Here is a 20,316-nt window from a genome sequence, read left to right on the forward strand (position 1 = left end):
GTAGGGGCCCTGGGCCATCCCCTTGGATTTCATGATATGAGCACACAGGGGACGAGGGAAGGGAACTGGACAGACAACGAAGCTGCTAATATTCAGAGAAGTAATAAGTAGGCCACACATATTCCACCCCAAAATGGGAATAACAATTCCTACCTCAAAGTGTGATTATGGATGAAACTTTTAGCCCTAGTCCCTGCTTCTGTCCAAAATATTTTTTGTTTGTACCTTTGCACTTGAACTAAGTCTCCTCCTCTTTGATTCTCAGTGTCAGGGGAACTGTTATCCTATTTCTCCAAGTGAGATATTGAATATTAATGACTGAATTAGCATCTGCTTGGAATTGTCTACAAAGATTAGACTATTCTGGAAGAACAAAGGTTGCACCATTCTATTTCTTAATGTCTGCTCTATTAATACTATCAAATAGTCACTCTTCAAACTGAGCAGTGAGTAACAGATTATGCTGGGAAGGAAAAATGAACATGTTTATCCAGTTTTCAGTGTTTTTTTTTGTCTTTTTTCATGTCCGGCAACGGATCGCAACCCTCGGCGCAGCGCCCGCACCTCGCTCAGCCAGTGAGCGGCCGGTCTGTATGTGGGATCCGAACCCTCGGCGGGAACGCCGCCACGCTCCCAAGCGGCGCACTGTAACAGTGCGCCACTGGCCGGCCCAGTTTTCAGTGTTTTTACATATGGAAGGAAAGCTACCATGTATCTGACAGGCCCAGGAAATCCTGCCTGCTCTTTACAGTGCTGCCATTACAGCACACGTGTTACCCGGAAACTCTCACACAGACTGCTGTAGGCAATCTGCAACAGGCTATTTCCAAACATGCGCTTCTTGAGGGACATCGACTTGTGCCAAATCTTCTATGATGACTTAACATGTTCTGTTCCTAAGAAAGGGCATCAGAAGGCACACTGACTGGATTAACTCACATACAATTGACCACAGCCCCGACAGGTGGCCGGACAGTGCAAACGAGGAGATGACCAGACACGTGTGGAACAGAAGGAAGCACCCCACGGCCGTCCTTCCCACTGCAGCAGGAACACCCCAAGGCCACATACATGTACTCCATGACTCTAAGTAAGAGGAGAAAGAGAAAAAGGAAGTAAAAAGTAGACATTACCTGACCAGGCAGTGAGGTGAGCACTCTCACGAACTGCTCGGAGTGTAAATGAAAACCCTTCTGGGCAGCAATGTGGCAATATTTATCAAGATCCTTTTATTTATCAAAGAATCTTTTAAAAGTTCATATCCACTAGTCCCATATTTAGGAATGTAATCTAAGAAAATAAATATTTATGTACAAGAATGTTCAATACATTGGTTATATACTGTATTTTCTAAAGTAATGGAAATAATCCAAACAATCAACAGGCGATCGACTGTAGAAGTAAATTATTCCATCTATTTGGTGGAATATTCTGCAGCCATTTTTTGAAAACTATGTTTTCAATGGATATTTAATGGCATACTATGATCTTAATTTTGTTAAAAAATGCAGAAGATTGAAAAGAAACATATAGAAACACATCCAAATGTAAAACGGTGGTGTTTGGCAATAGAATTGAGTGATTTTTATTTGTTTCTTTATTCCTGTGTTTCCCAAAATTTCTGCCATGAGTACATATTTTTATAAACAGGAAACATTTTTTGTTTTGTTTTTAAAAGAAAAAAACCCTTCACTATAATAGGTTTATAACTTCTCTATCTACACAAAGGCCAGGGTGCATGGTCACTTACCTACCTGTGCCCCACACTGGGTTTCTGGAGGCTGAAATCACATCTCAGGAACATATGCACGTACAATGACTTATTTGTTTTAAAATTTTACGAGATGACTCCTGATAAACAATACAGTTGGAGTATAGTATCACAAAACACATCACTAAAGTATACTAAAATAAGGTTATTTACTTAAAAATGATACATTGAACATAATCTGTAAATAGAACAAAGCAATTAATGGTAAACTTAATAAGGCACCTTTTAAACCAGATGCTGTACAAAATACATTTAGTGTGTTACATATCAAAGATGAATCTAATATTTTTGGTGTTTTACAATTGTATAATAAAACCACTTGTTTTTAACCCTTCTTTCAATGTCTATGTACAGTTTCCCTAATTAAGCTATAATGACATTTTAATTTTATACAATATATACTACATTTTAGTTTTTAAATGGGCAAGGACAAAGGTCACTAAAACGGCTTAAATAATCCCATTGAAAGCAGAGTACAAAGCACAAGCTAAAATTACAACAGTATATTTAATCCTTTGCAAAAGCTGCATTCACATACTTTCCTTATGGGACGATCATTACACGTGGCTTCACATGATGTTGCCCTATAGGTATTATTTGGTTCCTATGAACACGTCTCTTCTGCGGTTTCCACCCTGACTCTCACAACAGCACTGAGGCAAGATGAGCTGCAACACTGCTATTTTAACATCCGATCCGAGTCAAAAAGTAAATATTATCACTTTTAAACAGTACAAGGGCTACAGCAATTTTTTAAAAAAATCTATTTCTGCTGTTAAGATTATTTTAGATATTTAGAAACATTTCAAAACAACATTTATGAAAAGCAACCTGCTTTAATGTATAAAATTTGCCCTGGAATAAATTACTCAGTATCAACTTTTATCTTGGGCCAACTCAGAGATGCACAATCTTTAAAAACTGTACTGCAGGGCCGGCCCGGTGGCGCACTTGGTAGAGTGCGGCGCTTGGGAGTGTGGCGGCGCTCCCGCCGAGGGTTCGGATCCCATATAGAGACCGGTCCGCTCACTGGTTGAGCGCGGTGCGGGCGTGACACCGAGGGTTGCGATCCCGTTGCCGGTCGGGGTGCGGGCGCGACACCAAGGGTTGTGATCCCGTTACCGGTCACGAAAAAAGACAAAAAGGGAAAAAAAAAAATTGTACTGCATTTTCCTTCTAAACAGAAACAAAGCATCTGAAAAAAGGTATTAAATATTTGTTAGAGTGAATAAAAAATCTGGCACGTTCTAGGGAAACAATTTTCAAAAACTATAGATCACTTTCTAAGTTTAGAAGCACTTCTGGACATTGAAAAGGCAACATAACATGCTGATTAAAATATCTTTTGTAAAAATATTTCCAGAGAAATCAGATTCAAATTTTATTCTTCAGAAACCTGTTCAATAAGAAGCACAGTAAAAGCTTAGAATAAACAAACTTAAGCAAACCTGAATGTGCCTTTAATCCTAGAGATACCTACCAGCGTAAAGAGAATTCTAAGGAGAATCTTCTTTGGGGGTGAACTTTTGCTGTTTACATTCGGGGTTAACTTTTGCTGTTTACATTCAAGGTTTTGTTTTTTGTTTGTTTTTATGTTTTAATTAAAGGAATAACTGCTATAAGCCACACATTTTAAAAACACTAAATTGTAAGTGGAACCAAATAATGGCATCCAGGGTTTTACAAATTATCAGCTATGCTACTACATAATAATACTTCCTTGTACTGGTCTGCCATATTCTTTAAGTATTTCACTTTCTGGATGAACTTCAAACTTACGAGTAAGAGTGACAGAAGAGAAGAAAATTAAGTTTCATGCAAACTTTTTAGATCTTAGGATTCCAAATATGGCAACATCTGCTTTTTAAGGAACATGTTATACTAGAAAATGTTTTTAGTGAATAAGTTTCTAAGGTTAGTTCTTGATAACACTTTTACTAGACCAAATTACTTAGAAATAATCATTATAGTGGTTCCATATATTAGCTGTAATTTTTTGCTTCCACATACCATATTAATATTTCTGAGAATAAAATTTGCCTTTCCTTACATACTTTCCTTATTATTAAAATGACAAATTTATAGTTTATCAAGTCAAAAATAAATCAAGGTTAACTCAGACTAAGTAAATCAGATCTCATAAGTGTTTTCAAATCACATGGCAAATTTTGATTAAAATATCTATGATTCTCAGAATACAGATGGGGAAAACATTCTGAAAAAGCCAAGTTATTGGGTATTATCAATATGCAAATTTAGTTGATGAATATTGCAAACTTTAATTATGTTAGATGAAACCTATTAAACTTAATCAAAATGGTCAAGGCAAGTTTCAGGTCTGTTACATTTGATGTATAGACAAATATGTAAGAGTTTTAGCCCTAAATAACAACACGAATTTTTGGTAATAAATGGATATATGCTCTAATTTCCTCATTTAAACCCTTTTGATTAGGTTGTGATACAATCACATTTTGTATTCAAAGAAAACTGTCTCACTCGCACTCATGAGTTCTTTTGTTCAGAATAGGAGATTAATATTTAAAAGGCATTACAGAAGTGTAATAAGTTTAAGCAAATCAAAATTATTACTTGGGATAACAAGGCATCTATAAAATATATACCATTTTACTGAATAACAAACAGCTATACAGTGGAGATACAGATACTGACTAGACACTAAACTTTTCTGCTGACTTTTCATTGTCTTCACAAGTTAGGGAAATCATAAAACAAAGAATCTCAAATAATTTAATGTCTGAAACATATTTAACAGTTGATAAACTTGTATCAGCTCTGATATAAACTTCTAATTAGAGAATTCTTTCATTAAGGAAAATTGAGTTGATATTATCTTAATGAGGTTTTTGCCTGAAGTTAACAAAGTCCTGAAATTGATATATTACTTTGAATGCATTAATTTTGAAAATTCATACGTAATTCTACTTTATATCACTTTTTTTCCCTTAAGGATGGGATGTGAGGTACTTGTGAGCTGGTTTGTACAGTATGCATGTATGTACATATATAAAATATGGTTGTAAAGGAGCGGGTGTTTTGCAAATAAAGCACATTACACACAAAATATAAATAACTTCCCTTTTAAAAGTTACTGAGAATAAAGAATACAGAACACGGTTATAGGCACTTACATAGCTATCAAGTGCAGTAATTCACTTCAATAAGAAGTGTTTTCTTTATAAGCTTGGTTCATGGCATTGAAAGCTCCATCTTTGGATAGGATACTTTTCATGAAAAAAAGGAAAAGTTACAAAAAGAAAAAAAAAAAAAAAAAGATGGTGGTGGAAGAAAAACTGTCCAAATTTATAGACATTTAAAATTTCTTTTGGCCTTTGTACCAACTTTTATTCTAAAACATAAAGTTGGTGGGGCTATGTCACTTGCAAGGTAAGTGGCTTTTATGAGATTGGCAAATCTTGGTCAGCTACTGCATTTTTAAAGCACAAAACCACCAGCCACCAATATCTTCCTGTGCATTCACAAATCATGTTCTTCAAATGGCAGCAGAGGAAGCCCGGTGTGCATGTACACACACACACCTCCCATTACCAAGGAAGGCATGACAAACTATGGTAAACTAAGCAGTATCCCAAACACAGCATAATCTAGAGGCTGTTTTACAAAGGCAGAATACAAACAGATTACATTTTCTCAGGTAGAAGGCAAAAGCATATATTTCTCCATCTCTGCTGAACCCATTTATCTTCTTAAGGCTTTCACAGAAAGCACTGTTTTACAAACAGGCAATTCAGTACCCAGAGTTTGACTGGAGACTTATTCATCAGGATTGAAGTCTTGATGCAGTTCATAAAAACCCAATAAAAAAAAAAGGCATCAAAAACCACATTTAAAATAAAGCTGTCCATATATAAAGAATGAAGTGTTTAGAAGTTCCCAGCTTGTATTCTACAGAGTACTGAAGGTTTAACATTAGCAGCCTGTGAAGGTGTAGTGAGGACAAAGTCTGAGAACCAACTAACATCGTTACTCCACCCTAATTCCACCTGTTCCTGGGGTACGAACAGTTCTTGCAGTCTAGAATTTCTCCTCACAATTGTTGAACTGTCAAATCTTTACATCCTGGGATTCAACCATCTTGGCAAGTGTCTTCTTAATTCTCAATGCTGTAAGTCTAGAGGCTGGATTGTGGGCCCAGCATTCTGACATTAGCTTCAAAACTGCTCGTAGACACTGAAAAGTAAAGAGAACGGAGTGAGCAGACAGAAGCCCTGACGGCATTTCCCAGCCCTTGTTCAGGGGAGTGAGTTCCACTCACTTCATCGCTGTTCCACCGGTTAGACACAAGTGGCCGCAGACGTTTGACACACACAACCTCACGCATGTCCTCATATGACGGGTCGCTGGGCACCATGTTGTAATAGGGCAGCTGGTAGTCCTCCACTATCCCTGCGTGGGTGACAAAGCACAATCTACTCAGCATCTCTCACTGAATTATGGAATTAAAACTGGTTCCTACATAAAGCAGAAAAATAATATAGACTGCAGGATTCACATTTAATAGTAAATGTGTGCTTTTCTCTTATTTATGTCCAATTACTTCCTTTACCTCCACCAGGGACGCCATCACAACTGTGACAGACTCCAGCAACAAAGGACATACGAATATTCCTTTTTTTTTTTTTGTCTTTTTTCCGTGTCCGGCAACGGATCACAACCCTCAGTGTCGCCCCCGGACCGGGACCGGCAACGGGATCGCAACCCTCGGTGTTGCTCCCATGCCTCGCTCAGCCAGTGAGCGGGAACCGGTCTGTATGTGGGATCCGAACCCTCGGCGGGAGCGCTGCCGTGCTTTCCAAGCAGCGCACTGCAGCAGTGCGCCACCGGGCCGGCCCGAATATTCCTTTTTTTTTTTTTTTTTTTTTTTAAAAAGCAAGGTGAAATCATTCATTTACCCTAAATTTTTAATCTAATTATTTACTTACATGACTGTTCCAAATAACGAATGCCGTTTTTACTGTTTTGTTCTGTCATAGAATGACTTACTGTTATGTGCAGACAAGAGATCACACAGCAGGCCTGAGACTGCTCTCCCTAGAAAGGCCTGCTTGCAAGGCTGGCCCCTGACTGGCGTCCAGGAGCCTGAATGGTAAACAGTCCCCTACATGTATATAAAATTTTTCTAAAATGAGAAGGGTGGCTCACTGCCCCTAGACTGTTTGTACAAACAATGTGGTGTATGATGAACACCTGCTTTCCTTCTGGGAGTCTGGGGTTTTGGTACGTGCCAGGCAGAGGATACCTGTACGGATAATCTCCAATAAAATCTCTGGGAGCTGAATCTCCAGTGAGCTTCCCTGCATGACAGTACTTCACACACGTTGTCACGATTTGTTGCAGGAGGATTAAACCCGTCCCGGGAGACGCCACTGGGAGTGGACTTTTGGAAACCTTGCCTGGTTTTCTCTAAACTTTGTCCAGGAACCTTCCCCCCTTGCTGATTTTGATTAGCATCCTGTCACTGTCATAAGTCCTAGCTGTGAGGATAACTATATGCTGAGTCCTGTGGGTCCTCCTAGTAAAATCATAGAACCTGGGGGTGGTCTGGAGGACCCCTGACACTCATGAATTTTATAGATTATATAACGAGAGCGGTTAAGTGATGGGTAAACAAACAATCAGAAACACACTACTCAAACTCCTACCTCCTGTGATACAACGACGAGCCATTTCCCAAATGATCAGGCCAAAGCTATAGATGTCAGCCATGATGTAAGGCTGGAAATGGTTTTTATTCAGGCTTTCATCCAGCACTTCTGGAGCCATGTAGCGTTTGGTGCCCACTCTGGTATTTAAAGGCACATCAACTTCATTTGTATCACTAAAGCAGAAGGAAGACAACGTCCAGGGTGAGGGCCAAGAACAAAATAGTTATCTTGTATTTTTGTCACATTTCATAAAAGTTTCTCTCTTTCTCTAAATATATAGGAGTACTTCAGAAAATTTGTGGAAAAATAGAATTAAAAGATAATATCAGATCTTTTTTTTTCTTTTTTGACAGTTGGCCAGTACGGGGACGTGAACCTTTGACCTCGGTGTTATAACACAGCATTCTAACCAACTGAGCTAACCACCCAGCCCTGATAATACGAATATCAAATAGTACAAATATATCTCTCCAGATGCCCTTAGAAATCCTTGGGGCCAGATGTATTATGAAATTTAGATTTTTCAGATTTGAGCAAAGTAACACATCCTTTAAATATATGCCACATATTACATAACATCTCCAGCAGGGTCTGCAGTACTCTTCCGCAAACTCACTGCTATGTCTGCAGCAAAACACTGTCTGAATATTCATACTAAACTGGATAAAAACAATAAATATCTCACATCAGCTGAGGCCAGGTTTTGCCACCAAATAAATGTGGTGCCCCTCTTAAGAAAGAAGACAATACATGGGCCCAGCCATGGCTCACTTGGGAGAGCGTGGTGCTGACAACACCAAGCCAAGGGTTAAGATCCCCTTACTGGTCATCTTCTTAAAAAAAAAAGGAAAGGAAAGGAAAGGAAAGGGACAATACTTAATATAAGAAAAAGTGGTAGATAATCAGACCCAAGAACAAGTGAATGTGAAAATAAATTAAAAGAGGGAACATTTGCTTTTATCACTCTCCTATGATAAGCTCAAGCTTCATGACATTGGATTACATTTCCTTGTTTATGGGTTCAGTGAACTTAGTTCTGCTGTTAGTAATGTCTACAAAATCATATTGACAATCAGTAATAAATGATGTCTATTGTTCTTCAACTTTTGGACTAAATTTTAGAGCTGAAGACATGAATGCTTTCTTTGTTGCTTAGGCCCCCTGGTCTGGCAGGTTCTGGAAACTACTCTAAAGCAGGTCAATATAATGCATTGTTATTTTCTTACATAGCATCTGATGAATATTTGAGCCAACAAACATTACATTGACTTAGAACACTGCAACAACCAAGGAAGTGGATCTAAATGTTTCTTACAATTGTTTCATAGACTGGTACTTCTATTCCATGGCCTGAGATGAATTCTGAAAAGTGAAAAGTGAAACTTCTACTGCTTTTTAGAATTACAACATTAAAATGGTTTTAATGGTTTCCTAAAAACTTTATAATTCTAATTCTTTAACCAAGTGGTGATGGAAAAATGGCATACAACACACTCCTGTTTACAGGAGTGTAAAGTGATACATGCTTTCTAAAGGAATAATATGCAAAATACCATACTTTTTAAAAGCATATTTGATTTAGTATCTCTCTATCTATCTACTTATCTATTTTTTTTGGCAACTGGCTGCTACAGGGATCCAAACCCTTGACTTTGGTATTATAACACCACACACTAACCAACTGAGCTAACCGGCCAGCCAAAATATCATAATTTAATCCATACAAACTCTTTGTCTTTGTAGCCCCTTCTCTAGGAATCTATCATGAAGAAATACTTGTATATATGGATAAAATACAACAATGTTCAATAAAACATTTTTAAGTAATAGAGATAAACTGAAGGCAACCTTAATGTTCATCAGTTGGGTCACAGAATAAAGTAAAGTACATCTATATTATGGAAAACTTTGCATTTGATGAAAAGAATGAGATAGATCTACATAAACTGAAATGGAAGGATGTCTAAGACATTAAAAAGCAGTAACTCAAGAATTATGTACAGTAGGATGTAACTTTTGTAAAAAGAAAAACCAAAAAATCCAACCATATATTTATATGACTATATAATGAGTACTTACACATTTTTAGAATTCCATTGTCCAGAATACAAATAGGCAAATAACTTTTGGAGGTTAAAACATCTTCAGAACAGTGGGGCAAAGAACCACTCACCTGTTGAACTTAACAGCAAGGCCCAGGTCAGCAATACAGCAGCTTCCATTTTTCTTGATGAGGATGTTTTTGCTCTTCAGGTCTCGATGAGCAATTGCAGGTTTTCCTTGGGTGCCATAAATTTCTGTGTGGAGGTGGCACAGACCACAGGCAGCTGAATAAGCCAACTTGAGCAGGGCTCTGGTGTCTAGTGTAGCACATTTCAGGAAGTCATAGAGAGACCCATTTTCATGGTAATCAGTAATCAAATAGAGTTGAGTCCAGGAACCTGTACCTTTAATGTCTGCTGCTATAAAACCTGTCCAATCAATGAGTTTAAGAGGTTAGTCATTATCAGAGATGGCTAGGAAGAACTATCAATGCTCATTCAGGACATTGAGAACAACTTAGGTATCACATACAGATAATAAAAATTTAATTCAACAGACAAAATCGCTTAAACGTGTTACCAAAAATTTTATTTCTATCATTTATACATATAACTACACTTCTGCAATAAACTTATAATAATCTTAACAATAATCACGAAAGTGATAATACGACCACACACAAAAAATAACATATCCTATAATAACCTGGAGAATGTTTCCAATATACATGGAAAAGGCTCTCACCTTCAAATAAAAAAGTGTATGGACACTTTAACAAAGTTAAAAATGTTCAACTAATGGGCCGGCCCTGTGGCTCACTCGGGAGAGTGCGGTGCTGATAACACCAAGGCCACGGGTTCGGATCCCACATAGGGATGGCCGGTTCGCTCACTGGCTGAGTGTGGTGCTGACAACACCAAGTCAAGGGTTAAGATCCCCTTACCGGTCATCTTTAAAAAAAATAAAATAAAATAAAATTGTTCAACTAAGAGCTAGCTCCGAACTAAGCCAGCTGCCATCTGCCTATGAGTGCCTCGTCACATCTGCCTTTTCAGTAGGGCTCGTTGACTCCCAGGTCCACAACACTGCCCTCTTTTCTTTCTCCTTTCTTTCCTCTTCTCTCCTTTTAGAAAAAGGTCAGTGAGTGCAGTACTGGGTTGAATAGTGTCCCCCCAAAATTCGTGTCTACCTGGAATCTATTAAATGTGACCTTATTTGGAAATAGGGTCTTTGCAGATATAATCTATTTAAGATGTGGTCATACAGGATTAGGGTGAACACTAATGCAATGACTAGTGTCTTTACAAGATGGAAATGTGGACACAAGTACACAGGAGAGAAGGCCATGTGGACAGAAACAGGCTGGAATATTGTCTATAAGCCAAGCAACACCAAAGACTGCTGATTGCTGGCAACCACCAGAAGCCAGGAAGAGGTAAGAAAGCATCCTCCCCTAGAGCCTTCAGAGAGAGCACAGTTCTGCCACCACCTTGATTTTAAACTTCTAGCCTCCAAAACTGTGAGGGAATACATTTGTTGTTTTATAGCCACCCACTTCGTGGTAATTTCTTATGACAGCCGTACTCTTCTACACACTTGGCCATCTGCTACGCACTCTCCGAATTTAAGGGGAGGGAAATAGTGCAGGGCGCGTGAGCCAAGGCTCTTGGAGCCATCGCACTTAGGGACTATGTTACTCCCGAACATTCTGCTCACTGGTACACCAGGGGTTGGAAAAACCACACTAGGCAAAGAACTTGTGGCAAGATCAGGACTGAAATACATTAATGTGGGTGATTTAGCTCAAGAAGGGCAATTGTATGATGGCCATGATGAAGAATATGATTGTCCCATTTTAGATGAAGAGAGTATTGATGAATTAGATAACCAAATGAAAGAAGGTGGAGTTACTATTGATTGCTATGGTTGTGATTTCTTCCCTGAACGCTGGTATCATATAGTTTTTGTGCTGAGAACAGATAATAGTGTTTTATACAAAAGACTTAGTGAAAAACAAGGAGCTATAGTGAGAAGAAACTAAAAGACAATCTTCAGTGTGAGATTTTTCAAGTTCTTTATGAAGAAGCTATAGCATCCTACAAAGAAGAAATTGTGCATCAGCTGCCCAGCACTAAACCAGAAGAGCTAGAAGATAATATAAATCAGATCTTGAAATGGATTGACTAATGAATCAAAGATCATAACTCTTGACGTATAAGACTGGCCACTTTACAATTACTCTTGTTGATATCTCTCTGCCCACATCACAGAAAATGTTTTTATTAAACTTGTGTTGCAAGACTAGTAGGTGGATAATGTGAAGGTTTATGCCTGGGTTTCTTTTTCTCCACGAGAAAGCTAAACAATCTCAAATATAATGAATACAATATTATTAAGGAAGGAGAGTAAAAGTGTCATTGTTTAATGCTTCAATTACTAAAGAATAAATAAATCTGAACAAATAGGTGGATTATCTTTTAAGTTTGCTACAGAAGAAAATACAAACTCTTAAAACTAAAGACTAAAGATAAAATAATAATAATAATAATAATAATAATAATAATAATAATAATAATAATAATAATAATAAATAAAGGGTAGGGAAATAGTAGCCGAAAAGAAAATAAAACTCAGGAAAGCAGCTAATGCACCCTACTGATCAGATAATAACTAAACTATTTTGCTATTGTATGAATGGGGGCGGGGGTTTCACAAGCTAAACAAGAACAGACAGTGAAGCTGCATGTTGGCTGTTGAGCTTATGAAAGGCATACATATAGAAAATTGCTTCAATATTGGCTTATAGCAGCCTAGCAAAAAATAAATGAATAAATTTTTTTAATTGCTTAAATATCTACAAAACACTTTCATTACTCTATGAGTTAATTAACGTCAATACACTGGCATTACTTCCCATATGAAACTCACTGCTGTGTCCTCAGTTGGGCAGTAAATAAAGAGCTTGGTTGGCATTCCTGGCTGTGTTGTATTTAAACTGTTCTACTGGGTTTCCTTTAGTCAAATGCGCTGAGTTGAATTCACGCGTTTTCAAAGCCCACGTGGCAGGCTTTCCCCTGTCCCCCACTAACCTTGTCAGAATACAGAACGAGGGAAAGCAGATGTGTACCCACCAAGTATGTTTTCATGGCGCATGAGCACAGTCTGGTAGATTTCCGTTTCTCGAAACCAGCTAGCTTCCTCGGTGGTAAAGAACACTTTGACTGCCACTTTCTCTCCACGCCATTTACCCATCCACACTTCTCCATATCGGCCTTTACCGACCTGCCGAACCATCTGGATCTGTTTGGCAATAGTTCGCTGAACCTTTATATAAAACAGTAAAAGGTTTTAAGCTCTTGATGAAAAGAATCTATTAAAACTGACAAAGGGGTCTGATAATCCCATCAAAAAGCAAGGTATATACAACCAACTCCAATGTTAAAATCTATAATGTATTTAAAAGATGAAACAATGTACAATGTATTCTGAAATCATAAGCTAAAAAGTCAGTCAATGTGGCAGTTACAAGTGGTCATAATTCCGCTCCCAGTACACACACCCTTGAGTAGTCTCCTCCCCTGCAGACTAGAACAACAGCAAATGCAATGCAAGCAAAGACTTGACGCGTCTGTGCACTGTTGAGACTTGCCCTTTCTTGCTGTTCCTGGCAACACCGTGACCAATGGACAGCACCCTTTGAACTACCAGCCATGGGTGTAAACTATACCTCCTAGTTCTAGCTGAGCAAGTCCAGAAAAAGAACTGCCCAGCAGACCCACAGAATTATGAGAAATACTAGTTTGCTGCCCCAAGCCACTAAGGTTTGGGGTGGTTTATTACACAGCAAAATCTAAGTGATAGTTAAACATGCTCAGCTTGGTCTGAAAGACTCCACACGATCTGGCCCAGCTCCACCGTTCGCTATGATCACCTACCTGCGCCCTCTTATCTGCCTTACTCCAACTTTTAGGATTCACTCAACTTTATTACTGCCCCAGGGTCTTGTTGCATGTTCAGTTCCCTTTATTCAGAATGCTGTGCTTCTCAACTGCTGCACTTATCACAATTACAATTTTATATTTATTTACATAAGAATAAATATTCTTATTTGCTTGAATTCCATCCTCCACTCATAGAAAATAAATACTTATTTGGGACAATATCTGAAGTACAAGTACTTTCATATTTGTTGAATGAAAAATGTACCTTGATGGCTACTTTTAATCTTCAGAAGCATTAGTGATCATCTTAAATTAAAAACAACGTGATGTACCAGGTTGTACAAGTACCTTAAATGGGCAGGACTGCGTGCAAACCTAAACTGACTTACTTTATGTACGATTTATTACAGAATACTTCTGTGATTTTTTTAAAATGTCAGAATTATTAAAGTATAATTTAATACAATAAAATTCACCCTTTTGGGGAACAGTGCAATAAGTTTTGACAAATGTATACAGTCATATAATCACCAACACAATTAAGATATAGAGCATTTCCATCACCTAGAAAAAAATTTCCCAGTTTTTTAGGTTAATCCCCTCACCAGTCCCAGGGATCACTGATCTGTTTCCTGTCCCTACAGTTTTACCTTTTCTAAAATATTACATAAATGGAAATATGCAATATGCAGCCTTTTGTGTCTGGCTTCTTTCACGTAGCATAAAATGCTGTGTTGTTGCATGTAGCAGTGGTTGTTCCTCTCTACTGACTAGTAGTATGCCACTGCACAAAAGTACCACAATTTGTTTATCTATTTACCAATTAATGGGATTTTGGGTTGCTTCCAATTTGTCTGTTATGAATAAAGCTGCTGTAAACATTCATATCCAGGTGTTTGTGTGGACATGTTTTCATATATCCCTTGGTTAAATAATTAGCAAAAAGACTGCTCCATTGTAGAGAAAATGTATGCTTAACTTTCTAATCAACTGTCAAACTATTTTTCAGAGTGGCTGTACCATTTTACATTCCAATCAGCAGTGGATGAGATTTCCAGTTAGTCCACACCCTTGCTGGCATGTGTTATGGCCGGTCTCAGCCATACTAGTGGAGGTGTAGAAGGACCTCACTGTGCTTAATCTGCATATTTCTGATGATGCTCAGCATCCTGTCCATGTGCTTATTTGTCATTCTTATATTTTCTTTGGGGAAGTGTCTGTTCAAATCTTTTGTCTAGTTAAAAAAATTGGGTTGTCTTATTATTGAACTGTAGAAGTTCCTTATAAGTCCTGCAGATAAACCCTTTATCAGATCTGTTTTGCTATATGACTTGTCTTTTCATCTACTGATATATTCTGAATAGCATAAGTTTTAAATTTTGACAAAGCTCAATTTATCATTTTTAAAAAATGATTCATGCTTTTTGTGTACTAAGAAGTCTTTCCTCAACCCAATGTCACAAAGATTTTCTCCAACCTATTTTTTCCTAGATTCTATACTTTAACATTTAGGTCTATGCTCTGTTTCAAGTTAATTTTGTATGTGGAGTGAAGTAAGGGTCGAGATTCACTTTTTGGCAAATGGATGCCTGATTTTTCCAGCACCATCTGTTAAACAGACTGTCTTTTACCAATAAATTACTGTGGCATCTTTGTAAAAAAGTCAATTGACCATATACTTGTGTGTGTGTGTCCCTTTCTAGACTCAACATGCTGTTCCATTGATCTATCTTTGCCATTCTTATATTTCTCTCCTCCTGCCAGTACCACACTGTGCTAATTACTCCAGCTTTATAATAAGTCCAGAAATTAGGTAGTAAGCCCTCTTTGTTCTTTTTCAAAATTGTTTTGGGTCTTCTAGTCCTTTGCATTTCCATATAAATACCAGAATCAGCTAATCAATTTCTATAAAATTTTGCTCTGATTTTGGTATGGATTGAAATGAAATTACATACCAATTTGAGAACACTGAAATCTTAATAATGAGTCCCCTGACTCATAAACAGGATATACACCTCCACTTATTTAGGTCTTCATTAATTTTTTTCAGCAATGTTTTATAATTTTCAGTGTGCAGGTCTTGTATACATTTTCTTAAGCTTATTTCTAAATTTTCATATATTTTGATGCAATTTTAAATGATTGTGCTTTTTAAATTTCAACTTCCAATTGTTTGTTGCTAGTGTATATAAATTCAATGTGTACAATGACCTTGTATTTTGCAACCGGATAAACTCACTTACTGGTTGTAGTAGCTTTACTGTACCAGTTTTTGAGATTTTCTATGTAAACAATCATGTTGTTTGCATATGAAGACAGCTATACTTTCACCTTTCCAATTCAATTACAGAATTATTTAATTAGATGAAATTTAAAATTAGAGATCAATGTATTGACTTTCAACTAATGCAATTAAGCCCCTATCTGGATATCTAGAGTTATTATTAGAGTCCTCTTAAAAACTACTCTCAACCCCTAAATCTGAATATTTCTATATATATAAACCTTCTAGAATTATTTACAACCTCCTTTAAAATCATTTTTATTAAACTGTGTTTTGGTAATACAGTATTATATTGAATATAATATTAAGATTACAGATCTATTAAGATCTGTAGGAGGAACTTCTCTTTGATTTCAGAAACTTACACCTAATTCCTTTTCAAATTGGTTGTTAAAATGCTTTGCGCAAAACTTGTGAGTTAACTCTTGCAATTATATAGGAATTTATAACCTAACCTTTTCTCGCTCTCTACAGGATTTTTTTCCTAACCTTGATTATGGCTCTATTGCCTATTTTATTTTTCACAGTTTGTATTTCTTATTTCTAACTAATTTCATCTTGCATTATTGCATGCATCTTTCTACATAAGGAGGGAAAAAATGTCTAGTTTTGTTCCCTAACCTGCAATAATTATGCTATCCAACATCATATGAGGACACATTCTATATCATTACACCATTTGTATTTATATGAAATTTTCACTTACCAGTAAAGGTAGTCCAGATCCACTACCAGAACTTTGTGACTGGTCAATAAGGTCTTTTAGAGATTCTCCTACTGGAATAAATGCTTCATCCTGTTCCAAATCACGATTATAACGACGTCTGCTTGAGATGCTCTTGCAATAATGTCTTTTAAAAAAACAGAACACAATCTATATTAAAATTCGAAAACTAAAACACTCTGAGGTAAGAAAAACCTTGAGGTTCTCTACACCATCAGCCTCTCTTCAGAAAAGAATCAAATCCAAATAGGTCTTACAGGATAATAAAACTCATCCAGAAATGGAGTATATGAGGTAGAGTTTTATGTACCATGTTAGAATGGAAAGATGTCTATGGTGTACTGGCAAGTGAAAACAACAGATCTAAAACAGCATGTAAAGAGTCATGCATAAATTTAAATTATGTTTTTACATACATCTAAAAAGATCAGAAAGAATATATAGCATAGAAGTATTCACTTTCTTTTTTTTTTTTTTGTCTTTTTGTCTTTTTTCCGTGTCCGGCAACGGATCGCAACCCTCAGTGTTGCCCCCGTACCGGACCGGGGACCGGCGACGGGATCGCAAGCCTCGGCGTTGCTCCCGCGCCTCGCTCAGCCAGTGAGCGGGAGCCGGTCCGTACGTGGGATCCGAACCCTCGGACGGGAGCGCTGCCGCGCTTCCCAAGCTGCGCACTATCCAGTGCGCCACCGGGCCGGCCCTAGAAGTATTCACTTTCTACTTCATGTATATATTTTCATTTAAATTTATAACTTTTTGGTATTAAAACAAAAAATAAATATATTTCCATTTTGAAAAAAGGGAAAAGGAGTTTACAGGGAAAAAAAAATCAAACAAGTTCTCTTAATTCATTCTGATATTTTTTAAAAGCCTCTCTTTTTAAAATTTCAAATTATGAAATATTTCAAACATATAAGAGGACAGACATTAATTTATTTGGCACCTACAGCCAGTTATCTGAAAAAAAAATTTAATTGGCACCCATATGCAGACCATTTAAATTTAATAAATATTAATACTTCACTATATTTATTTTAGATATGTTTTAAATAAGTATTAGAAATATCTGAAGCTTCTTGGGCCGGCCCAGTGGCGCACTGGATAGTGCGCCGCTTGGGAAGTGCGGCGGCGCTCCCGCCCGAGGGTTCGGATCCCACATACAGACAGGTTCCCGCTCACTGGCTGAGCGAGGCGCGGGAGCAACACCGAGGGTTGCAATCCCGTTGCCGGTCCCCGGTCCGGTACGGGGGCAACACTGAGGGTTGCGATCCGTTGCCGGACATGGAAAAAAAAGTCAAAAAAAGAAATATCTGAAGCTTCAGCCACTTGCCTGATCATTGCACTTCCTTCCTCTTCACCCAAGAGACAAATACGATCCTGAAAGTGGGTAGGTATATCCTTCCTACGTATTTATGCTTTGACTATACATGAATACATCCATAAACAACACCATTACTCTATAGTAAAGTTCACATAAACGGCATATCATATGGCATACTGATATTTTCACCTAGTTTTTAAAAAAATGACGTTTTACATATTTTTCCACGCTGACATATGTGATAAAACAACAGCTCATTTCTATTGATGCTGACCGAGTGTGTCAGATACTACTCTGACTCACTTCATCTTTACAAAGCCCCTTAGAGGTGAGTACTACTGCTTTATTTTACAAATGAGGAAACCATGGCCAAGAGTTTCACCACTTGCCCCAAGTCAGACTGACCGACAAAGCAGTGAAGCTGGGATCCAAACCCAGAGCCTGGGCCTGCAGTACACAGTCTTAGTCACTTAGTCATTCTGTAAAGGAAATTACTTAAATGGTGTCTAGTGTTCCTGTTATGAACTTGCTACAATTTACCCTGACAGCCACTGTTTACTTATTTCCAAAAGTATGCTACTAAAAACAGTGCTATAATAAACACTTTTGTGCCTGTCTCCTCATGCAGATGTATTAAGAATTTCTTGAAGGTAAACACAACTTTGATTTTATACATATCACCAAACTGCTCTCCAAAGTGGAAAAATTTATACTCATACCAAAAGCATAATATCACAATATCCATTTCCTCACCATTCCAACCCAAACTTTGGAATGTCATATTTTTAGACTTTTGCCAATCCAATGGGTGTGAAACAGTGCCTTCTTTTAATTTGCTTTCCCCTGATTACTAGTGAGGTTGAATTTTTTTTCATAGTTCAGTTTTTTTCTGTGAACTGCCTATTCATGTCTTCTGCATGCTATTCAACTAAGGTGTCTTTTTTCCCCTTACTGTTTCATAGGAGTGCTTTCTATAATTTGGACACAATCTTTGATAATCATGAGTTACCACAATCTCTCAGTCTGTGATTATCGTGGCATTCCATTTATGATGTTATGTCATTTAAAAATTTTTTTCTTTTCACTCATCACCAACGAGGAAGTCACTTTTTAATTTTACTGCAGTCAAATTAATTAATTTTTCTTTCTTTTTTTATTTAAATATTTTATTTTATTTTGTCAATATACAATGTGGTTGATTATTGTGGCCCATTACTGAAACCTCCCTCCCTCCTCCCACCCAACAATGTCCTTTCTGTTTGCTTGTCGTGTCAACTTCAAGGAATTGTAATTGTTACATCTTCTTCCCCACGCCCCACCCCCTCCCTCGGTGTGTGTGTGTGTGTGTGTGTGTGTGTGTGTGTGTGTGTGTGTGTGTGTGTGTGTGTGTGTGTGTGTGTGTGTGTGTGTGTGTTTATTTATTTATTTTTAGCTCCCATAAATAAGTGAGAACATCTGGTATTTCTCTTTCTGTGCCTGACTCGTTTCACTTAATATAATTCTCTCAAGGTCCATCCATGTTGTTGCAAATGGCAGTATTTCATTCGTTTTTATAGCTGAGTAGTATTCCATTGTGTAGATATGCCACATATTCCGTATCCACTCATCCGATGATGGACATTTGGGCTGGTTCCAACTCTTGGCTATTGTAAAGAGGGCTGCAATGAACATTGGGGAACAGGTATACCTTCGACTTGATGATTTCCATTCCTCTAGGTATATTCCCAGCAGTGGGATAGCTGGGCCATATGGCAGATCTATCTGCAATTGTTTGAGGGACCTCCATACCATTTTCCATAGAGGTTGCACCATTCTGCAGTCCCACCAACAATGTATGTGAGTTCTCTTTCCTCCACAACCTCGCCAGCATTTATCATTCAGAGTCTTTTGGATTTTAGCCATCCTACCCCCCCCCCCGTGGTATCTCAGTGTGGTTTTGATTTGCATTTCCCGAATGCTTAGTGATGTTGAGCATTTTTTCATATGTCTGTTGGCCATTCATATATCTTCCTTAGAGAAATGCCTACTTAGCTCTTTGCCCATTTTTAAATTGGGCTGCTTGTTTTTTTCTTGTAAAGTCGTTTGAGTTCCTTGTATATTCTGGATATTAATCCTTTGTCAGATGCATATTTTGCAAATATTTTCTCCCACCCTGTTGGCTGTCTTTTAACTCTGTTAATTGTTTCTTTTGCTGTGCAGAAGCTCTTTAATTTGACATGATCCCATTTGTTTATTTTTCTTTTGGTTGCCCGTGCTTTTGGGGTCATATTCATGAAGTCTGTGTCCAGTCCTACTTCCTGAAATGTTTCTCCTATGTTTTCTTTAAGAAGTTTTATTGTTCCAGGGTGTATATTTAATTCTTTAATCCATTTTGAGCTTACTTCAGTGTATGGAGAAAGGTATGGGTCTAGTTTCATTCTCCTGCATATGGATATCCAGTTCTCCCAGCACCATTTGCTAAAGAGGCAGTATCTTCCCCAGTGAATAGGCTTGGTGCCTTTGTCAAAGATCAGATAGCTGTAGGTGTGTGGGTTGATTTCTGGAT

General features: G+C 37.6%; 1 protein-coding gene and 1 pseudogene across 1 annotated transcript in view; one reads left to right on the plus strand and one right to left on the minus strand.

Annotated features, from left to right (window-relative positions):
• Positions 1 to 4,856: 4,856 nt before the first annotated feature.
• BMPR1A (bone morphogenetic protein receptor, type IA) overlaps positions 4,857 to 20,316 on the minus strand; it is a 44,140-nt gene continuing 28,680 nt past the window's right edge. The window contains exons 6-11 of the mRNA XM_008570306.1: positions 16,433 to 16,577; positions 12,633 to 12,825; positions 9,632 to 9,929; positions 7,456 to 7,631; positions 6,069 to 6,199; positions 4,857 to 5,983 (exon numbers count right to left, since the gene is read on the minus strand). Coding sequence (XP_008568528.1) covers positions 5,858 to 5,983; positions 6,069 to 6,199; positions 7,456 to 7,631; positions 9,632 to 9,929; positions 12,633 to 12,825; positions 16,433 to 16,577 — 1,069 coding nt within the window. The 3' untranslated portion in view covers positions 4,857 to 5,857. The remainder of the gene's footprint in view (positions 5,984 to 6,068; positions 6,200 to 7,455; positions 7,632 to 9,631; positions 9,930 to 12,632; positions 12,826 to 16,432; positions 16,578 to 20,316) is intronic.
• Positions 11,192 to 11,712, plus strand: LOC103588592 (annotated as a pseudogene).

Source organism: Galeopterus variegatus, unplaced genomic scaffold (assembly GCF_000696425.1).
Source record: "Galeopterus variegatus unplaced genomic scaffold, G_variegatus-3.0.2 Scaffold590, whole genome shotgun sequence".
Taxonomy (NCBI): Eukaryota; Metazoa; Chordata; class Mammalia; order Dermoptera; family Cynocephalidae; genus Galeopterus; species Galeopterus variegatus.